Source organism: Anneissia japonica, unplaced genomic scaffold (assembly GCF_011630105.1).
Source record: "Anneissia japonica isolate Jap-2015-1 unplaced genomic scaffold, ASM1163010v1 scaffold288256_len377385_cov191, whole genome shotgun sequence".
Taxonomy (NCBI): Eukaryota; Metazoa; Echinodermata; class Crinoidea; order Comatulida; family Comatulidae; genus Anneissia; species Anneissia japonica.
In genome coordinates this window covers 322639-332117 of record NW_022721455.1, presented here as the reverse complement: position 1 = coordinate 332117, position 9479 = coordinate 322639, and the positions used below count along the sequence as shown (strand labels likewise).

The 9479-nt window shown below is 30.8% G+C and overlaps 1 protein-coding gene across 1 annotated transcript in view; it reads left to right on the top strand.

Annotated features, from left to right (window-relative positions):
* LOC117111560 (paired box protein Pax-1-like) overlaps positions 1 to 9456 on the top strand; it is a 20841-nt gene extending 11385 nt beyond the window's left edge. Inside the window, exons 2-4 of the mRNA XM_033254499.1 lie at positions 1077 to 1193; positions 2146 to 2354; positions 8789 to 9456. Of these exons, the coding sequence (XP_033110390.1) occupies positions 2351 to 2354; positions 8789 to 9456 (672 nt within the window). The 5' untranslated portion in view covers positions 1077 to 1193; positions 2146 to 2350. The remainder of the gene's footprint in view (positions 1 to 1076; positions 1194 to 2145; positions 2355 to 8788) is intronic.
* The last annotated feature ends 23 nt before the right edge of the window (positions 9457 to 9479 follow it).

Here is a 9479-nt window from a genome sequence, read left to right as displayed (position 1 = left end):
TCAGAGAGCCTGGTAGGCGGAGGCTAGTAAAGCCATTTGTTGTCCAAGCCAATGCTAAATGAAATACAAGTTCCGGATGCCAATCATAAAGAGACTATCATCATTCAAATAAATAAAACATTTATATTATCCATAACTATTTAAATTATGGGAAAATAAGAATGTTGGCTTTGGCCTTATATGTCGTTTGAATATGTAACAACACTCCACGTAGGTCCAACTTCACGACAGACATTGTGATATTTTAAATTGAGCCGAACATGTTTTGTCCCTGCTTCTTAAACTATGGGTCGTGACCCATATTTGAGTCGCAAAAACATTTCCGAGGGTTATGAGGGTGCTTATGAAAAAGAAAGAAAAAGCTGACCGTGTATAAGTTGAAAACTGTCATTGTTTTATTGTTTTACATTAAACTTTTTAAAATTACGAGTGTGTAATTCTCCATAATGTAGCATTCCCCACATGAACGACTATAACAAATGCCTTGTGTACTTTGCTTAGTATAGTCCCCATTATTTATCACAGCCACTTTGTGATTGACTTAGCCGAGTTGACTGTAAAAATACAACAGTATATCTATGCCTTGAATCGCCAAAGAATAGGGAGTCTGATAGTGGGTCGCTAGCTGAAAAAGATTGAGAAGCAGAGTTATAGGTCATATTATTGCTGTTGTACGATTCATCCTGTTTTGAATGATTACTTTGTATTAAAATAACCGGATCCGTTCGTTTAAAAAGAGATGGTAAAAGTAGAGACAGGAGAATGGTACTAGTAGCTGAAATTAGATTTTTTAATACTTATAATTTTTTTGAAACCCAAATATATATCAAATAAAAAAAAAAAAAAAAAAAAAAAAAAAAAAAAAAAAAAAAAAAAAAAAAAAAAAAAAAACAAAACAACAACAACAAATAAAACATGTAAAACAAAACACACACACAAAAAAAACAAACAAATAAAATACATGTATGAAATTGTTCCAACTATTATAGCATACTAGATTTCATTTCCTCTTGCAGAAAGGAAAGTTTAGCTGACGAGAGTGAGATTTTAATGTGTATTTGCTCTATGCTTTGTAGGCTATTGTGATCAATGTTACGTGTGATGGTCTGTGGAAAACGTTGGTGTAACGGTGACAAGGCTTCTGCTGCTTGAGATGTTGAAACAAAAATGATGTTTAGTAAATCACACGTCAGGTAGGGCAAAACATCACTTAGTTATTATTATTATTATTATTATTATTATTATTATTATTATTATTATTATTATTATTTATTATTATTATTATTATTATATTATTATTATCGTCATCATCGGTATTATAATTATTATTATTGTTAATATAATTATTATTAATAATATTATTATTATTGTTGTTGTTGTTGTTGTTGTTACCATCGCATTAGTTTAATTATTATGTTTATGTGAGTTGTTAAAATCTCGATAATGAGCCTTATTTCCTATTGCTGATGAATTGTAAATAAATAATTTTCCTTTTATCTTCCCGTTACGCGCCACTCCCAACTATTCTCTTTTAGAAAGAACGGTCTAATCCCCTTACCATCTAGTAGAGCACCATATCAAGAATGAGACTTGTCTTTTTAACTATCTAAAAAAAAAAAAAAATCACATATTTAAACTACGTGAGTCTAGCTATTACGAAACATTGTTTACAAGCCTAAGTATGCGGTGTAAATTGCTGTATATGTTTTCATAAGGTATAAGATGATTAATATTTTGTTTGTTATATATTTTTAAACTATAGTTTTAAAAGTTAAGGTAATCAATATCATTTAAAAAAAATTGATTTGTACCTGGCACTTCTATTATTGATGGGCTAAATACCACGAACCACTAAAATAGTTTGGAACTACACAACATCTTAAATTAATCAAGACCAGCTTCTTTTGTGGAGACTTAATTTCCAAAGGTCCGACGTTTCTTCCAAACGAAAAACAAAGTCAATTTGTTTCCCGAAAAAAAAAGAGTCGGTTTCCTTAATGCAAAAGCGTTGGCCAATCAAAGAAGGCTATCGGTTATTAGTTTGGAACGCGTGGTGGTAAAGTACACCAGGTCTAGGCCCTACATGGCGGTGAGGTATCACTTTGACAAGTTGATATTTAAACACTTTATGTCATCACTTGCTAGGATCTGGACGCACTTTTCCATCAGCCTCATTGAATTCAGCACAGACCGTTAGCGTATTTCACTGATGCAAGACTACCTCCATTGTTCACATAGTCACAGAATTGTCTGACCCAATGCAACTTCCATCTTTGTCTGCATAGGAGTAACCATTAATACCAATCTAAATATCGTGTGTAACAAGTTTAAAGAGACAATACATATTAATATGGGTAAGACAAATATTTCAATTTTCTTTTTATGTCTTAATTTTAAATTATTATTATTTGTCCTTGTTAAACATAAATAATTAAATCAATCGAACTAATCATTTTAAACCGTTTTAAAAACTATCTATACTAATCAACATCGAATAACCTAATATTTTATAATTTACGGATTAATGTTACAAAATATGTTAAGTTTTGTAAAGTCTGCAGAGCAATATAGAACTTGCGGATATATAACTAGGCCTAAGTATGGGCCTAGTTAATCCTGTGACTAATTGTAATAAATAATAAATGTTAGGTATGTAGCCTATTACTTTAATTAAAACTTTTAATGCATGTTTTACAGACAATCAACATAAACTTACTTACAGGTTTTATTTTTGGCATATATAATTTTATTTCAACCACTTTAATCAAAAGGATAAAACATTCAAACAAAACCTAGGTCACATTCAGACCCTGAAAAGCAGGGGGCAAGGCAAGGTAATGAAAACATAAGGACAAAGACAAAGATTTAAAACATAAAAAAAAAATCAGCATTATGCAGTAGGCTACTTAACGGCCTTACACAGCACATTGTCAATGTCCATTATGAATACGATCATCTGTAGGTTATAGCATATAAATGGTGGGTACATGTACACATTATGTGGAATGGTAGGTATATGTTGGAATTTGTATGCTGAACACCAAATTTTTATTACAGTACTATAGAATAATAGGCCTCTTTCTGTTAAACAACGGAAAAGATAGGCCAATGTATTGTGTGCTTAAGTTAGTTTTCAGAAAAGGCAATAACTTAATTGAAAATACTACAAGACAGTATTAATTTGATTGCATATTCTTAATAATAATAATAATAATAATAATAATAATAATAATAATAATAATAATAATAATAATAATAATAATAATAATAATAGGCTAACAGTATCAACAATTGTAAGAATGAGTGTAAGAATGGGTGTAATTTAGTTGAGATGAGGCGACTTGTAATAAATTGCAGATCTAATATCTTTTATTTGTTATTATTTGGTTGCAACATCAGTATTATTATAAATAGGCCTACGCCTATTAATTCAAAACATCTGCATAGGGTGTAATAATAAATAGGTTATAGTGTAGGCCTATACCACATACTGTGTAAGAGTGATAAAACATGGATTAAATGAGTTAGGCTAAAATTATAGACACATGTAAGAATGAGTGTAAGAATGGGTGTAATTCAGTTGAGATGAGGCGACCTGTAATAAATTGCAGATCTAATATCTTTTATATTTTATTATTTTATTGGAACATCAATATTATTATAAATAGGCCTACGCCGATTAATTCAAAATACCAGCATAGGGTGTAATAATAAATAGCTTATAATGTAGGCTTATAATACCACATATTATTGTGTGAAAGTGATACAATACCTTAATGACACTTGCAATAATCCCATCGACACATACCGGTACTGTTTTATCCATTTTGTTTAGCATGATATAGTCGTGCTAATAGTGACAGGATTTATGGTTAGGTTTATAAGAAGTAAAATTGACATTGAACTCGGTAACTATAATGGTTACCGAATGTTCACTAGGACAACTGAAAGAAATAGGACTTTAACCAATTTTTGCCATTCAATGAGCTTACCATTTTTATATTAAATAATTATCCATGCTCTTGCAGTCATTTAGCTGAAAAAAGTGAGAATCACTTTCTTAATTTTTTTTTTATCCTGTGATAGAAAACATTTTTATTTTTGTACATTAGAAGTCCATGGATATGGATACTTGACATTAATACATTTTAAAACCCTATTTATATTATATGCGACTTGTCTTAAGTCAATTTTCTTAATGTTTTAATGGTTTCTATTTTTACGGAAATTGAATATAAATAAATTTACATGGATCGACGTATTACAAAGTCATATTTTTATTTATATTTTGCAAGGATTGAACTTAGGACTGTAAAATTAAAGAGCAAACATCAGCGATTTTTAATTTTCGAGTTTCTCCACTGTTAAATTTTTAAATGATAGATTCGGCCTATGTACTTCGGTCATGTGTACAATAAAATAACAACAGCAATAGAAGTAAAAATAATAATACAAATATTTGGCCAGCAATAACAATCGATATATATGTTATAGCTTTTTATTTTTTAGAACAATAATAACAACCGAATATTATACTGTTTTGCCTTTTATTCTTATATCTTATATTTTTATATAAATCTAGGAATAAACGCACGACTTAACCTTTGGATCTCTGACTTCCTATATGAAAGAACACAGATTGTTAAATTTAGGGGTAGTTTATCTAAGTCGTTGACTTGTAAAACGGGGGCACCACAGGGGTGTGTTCTGTCGCCTTTGCTCTTTTCGTTAAACTCATCTGATTTTTACAGTAATATTGATCCAAGTAAAGCATTTAATAAGTTTGCCGACGACAGTTGTCTAACTGGTCTAATATCAAAAAATGACATATCCTTGTTTAATTAATATGTTGAATCTTTATTGTATGATGTAAGGAGAATTTTCTTGTAATAAATGCCAAGAAGACTAAGGAAGTTATTGTACATTGTTTGTAATTTATTTAATCAAAACTTAAGAAGATTACTACACAAACTCCAATTTTTTTAAAATAAAACTAGAGAATTTTTAATTGATATTTATCACATTTATAAACGATTCTATGTTATGTACAAAAATATCTCAGAATTTATTTTTTGACAATAAAGTTGACTTGTATCTTGTATCTTGTATAAGTACCGTATTACATAATGCCACTGGCAATCATTTTTATGCATGTAATATATTGTACAGTATACCGTACATACACATATTGTATCATAATTTTATGTGTAATCGCCTGTAGATTTCAAATTATTAAATTTTATTTGTGGTTTCATAACACAGTTTAAATCGCACAAACATGTATAGGATTACTGTATTTTCTGCTGCTGCCGCTGCACGCTAATTAGTAATGGTAGCAGCAGCAGCACTATTTGCTCATTTTTATTGTGTTTTCTAAAATAGGCCTACTTGAAAGATATATTGTCCCATGCAATATCCTAAAAAAATAATGAAAATCATTTTCTTTTAAAATTGACTTGCTCAATAGTGTATTTAAAATTGTTTATTGATAATAGAAACACAAGTGACCTAAACTACGTCGAAAATTTAAGAATTCAGCAAAATATGAATATTTGGAAAGCATGTATGATAACGCCAATTGGCTTAAAACGTTATATTAAAATCACGTTTATTGTCCTCTTCAGGCTACACATTGGACAAGTTACAGAAAATGTGTTTTAGTTTTATTTGGCAAGGTAAATCTGACAAAGTAAAAAGAGATATAGTAACATATATTTAAAACAAGGAGAAATGTTACCGTTTAAATGTACTCACAGTACTGATCTTAGATGGTTACAGTATAGAATTATACATTGCCAACGAGGAACTACCTTTACAAATTAAAATATGCCGACATTCTCGATATTTTTTAGTAAAGAACACATCGAAACAATTGATCATATTTTCTGGAACTGTAAGTATGTGTATAAAAGTTGGAGAGAGCTAGAAGCTTGGATAATGGAAGGCCTACATATAAAATTGCATTTGTCAAAGCAAAATATACTATTGGGAGAGATTGGAAATAACAACAATTTATTATTATTTTATTGGTGAAGGAAATTGTTAAATATTAAATTACATGACATATATATATTTATTTTTCTTCATGTAAAAGGGCATTTAAAAAAAAAAAATTTAGTCTTCATTACACTTGCTTTTTAAAAACCTAAATTAAAAACAATGTAGTTAGAAGTACTTGTTAGCACCAACATATTATCAAATGTATTTAATATAATTTCATTTGATCTACATTAATCATGTAAGAATTTTGTTTAAGTTTTTTTTTCATTTTATGTAAGCCTATTATGTTATGACGACCAAAATAAAACAATAGAAATGAAAAAATGAATTATATAAATATAGGCCTATATTAAAATATACTGGTAAAATAAATTACATGGCAACTTGCGAACACAATATATATATATATATATATGATATATATACATATATATGCATATATATATGTATATATATACATACATATACATATATATACACATATATACATACATATATATATACTTATATATACACATACATATATATATACATGCATATATAAGTATGTATATATATTAATATATATTGTACACAATATGTATATATATATATATATATATATATATATATATTCGAACACTGTATTTACCTTTATTTGATTATTTATATTGCTATTATAATGGGAATATGTCTAAAAGGATAGAGAAATAGACGGGGAAAATACCAAGACACTTAGGCTTATTATATTGACCCATGTAAAATGTAAAATGAAGATGGCTTAGAAACACCATGGTAAGTGTCTTGCCAACATCAAAAGATTATTTCTTCATGTAGTATAAAAATAACGGATACAGAGATTTGCCTCATTTTCCTGCTGTCTCTTCGATTAATTTTCTTACGTAGTACATTTTTATTACAACAGACACAAACAATTCAAGTAATTTAGAAGTACTGAATAAATGTGTTGGAATGAGTAATGGAGTTGGAAGCTGCTTTTTATATATATATTCTCAGACCGTTTGGTACCGTAAGACATTTAACTTGACATAAGAACGTGTCTAAGAGGTCGTATATGAGGTATGAGGTCCTATGCACCTTCGAACCGCGCATAATATAGAAAAATATAATTTGACACAAAATAAAGCGAATACATTATATTCATAAAATAATAATTTAATTTGTTACTTTTGAAATCAAAGCCTCAGAGTTCATTTATTTGTATAGACGAACTTTGACGCTTAACTAATCATACAATATTTATAGGCCTATTACTATAGTATTATTATACAATTGGCCTTAAGTGCAAGATGACTGCTCCCTCGTATAACTCATTGCGAATTTGTAAAGACTGTCAGATTTCTACTATAGTAGTAGTAGTAGTAGTAGTAGTAGTAGTAGTAGTAGTAGTAGTAGTAGCAGCGGCAGCAGCAGCAGCAGCAGCAGCAGCAGCAGCAGCAGCAGTAATAGTAGTAGTAGTAGTATAGTAGCAGCAGCTGTAGTAGTAGTATTTAGATTTGGACATTATGCTTATCGTAGTATTTAGGGATTCCCTGTTAGACTATAGATGGGGTTTTCCCTGATGAACAATCAAAGATAATACAATCGTCCTCTACAAACAGTTTGTGCTTCATTTACTGTAGAAAATTTGAAAACGTTTCGTTGCAGTAAATAAGGGTTTTGTTGGTGTAGAGAATTGAGAACTAGATGGTTGCTACAGCTGTGATATTACGCAATGTCAATGGTTCTGGTTCTGGTGGGTACAGTCTCTTAAGGACTCCAGAGTAGGAATATAATAACAGTGTGCATTTGCGGAATACTCGACGATTATGACGGTGGTGATGATAACGGTAATAATGATAATGTTAATTAATCAATTAATCAATTAATTTATTAATCTATTTTCCCATCGTTATCTATTTTTTTGATAAGTTGTAAAAAGGCCAATCATAATTTATATTCAAGTACCTAGAAATGTATACACTTTAAATGACCGAACAATGTTAATTAACTGATAATGTGTCATATGTCATATGAGTGTTGTCCTTTAGTGCTGTAATGGACTTTCGATCAAAGTTTTCACTCCAAATGTTGTAAATTGAACGTTGAAGTGCATGCGTGTTAACTAGACACGCTCCGTTTGCGGTTATGTGCTTTCAAAACTGATATTAGAAGAAAGTATCTCTCTACGAGTGGTTGAGTAGCTCGTTTTTATTTGTTTTTGATACAGTCGGTAATTGAACACTATAAACTTGTTTCCCCAGTTAGTTTAAACTAAAACTCATTTTCAGTAGCCTAAATAATAATCAAGGTATCCTTAAATAAGAGTTTCGTAGCGTTGGGCCGATGATCGATGCTTGACGCTGATAAATTATACTTGCAATCGGAAACGGTGCCAACGAAAATCAAACACATTTTGGTGTCAAATTTGATCCTAATGGTCGAAAAATGAATTGTAGATTGAACTTTCCCGCAAGCTATTATTAATTGAGGACGCTGAAAACCAACGCTAATATTGTTGGCAAGTATAAATTTACATCCAAATTGGGCTCAGAACTTGTTGAATAGATGTTTACGGTGCTGTAGAGATAACTGAGGTAACCTATTAGTTATACGAGACAATAAACGCATACTTGCTGACGTATCTCCGAGATTACAAATAAATTAATTATCACCATCACCTAGTCTGACATGCTGATTTCCTAACTTTCAAATGAGCCCATGTTATTTAATAGTAATTGTTACAATAATGTTCGTAATTTACTGATAATATTATTAGCAATGGCATTTTATGGTGTGTTTTCCGCAGAACAAACATTTGGTGAAGTAAATCAGCTAGGAGGAGTCTTTGTCAACGGTCGTCCATTACCAAATGCTATCCGTCTACGAATTGTCGAGTTAGCCCAGCTTGGAATTCGCCCATGTGACATCAGCCGACAACTTAGAGTTTCCCATGGCTGTGTTAGCAAGATACTAGCTCGATATAACGAAACTGGTTCAATTTTACCTGGCGCAATCGGAGGCAGTAAACCAAGAGTTACAACGCCAAAAGTTGTTAAAAACATACGAGAATATAAACAAAAAGACCCTGGTATTTTCGCTTGGGAGATTCGGGACAAATTGTTGGCTGATGGTGTTTGTGACAAATACAACGTACCTTCCGTGAGCTCCATCAGTCGAATATTAAGAAACAAAATTGGGCAAAACAGCACCCATTTCCAGAGTAGTTTGGACTGTAAGGAACATCATCGATCTATTTATAACCCATTGTACCCATATCCATGTCCCGCACCAGCTAATTCGAAGCATGTTTTAGCATCAACTCCATGTACTCCGCTTCGGCACTGGCCCCCCTCACATACTGTCAATGACATCCTAGCATTTCGACACAGTAGCACGTCAATAGCGGATCACCCAGCAGGTAAGATTGTTCTTTTTAAGATAGCATTTACTTACTCAACCACAGTATGCCTATAACAGTATTGTACAGTTTATGCATT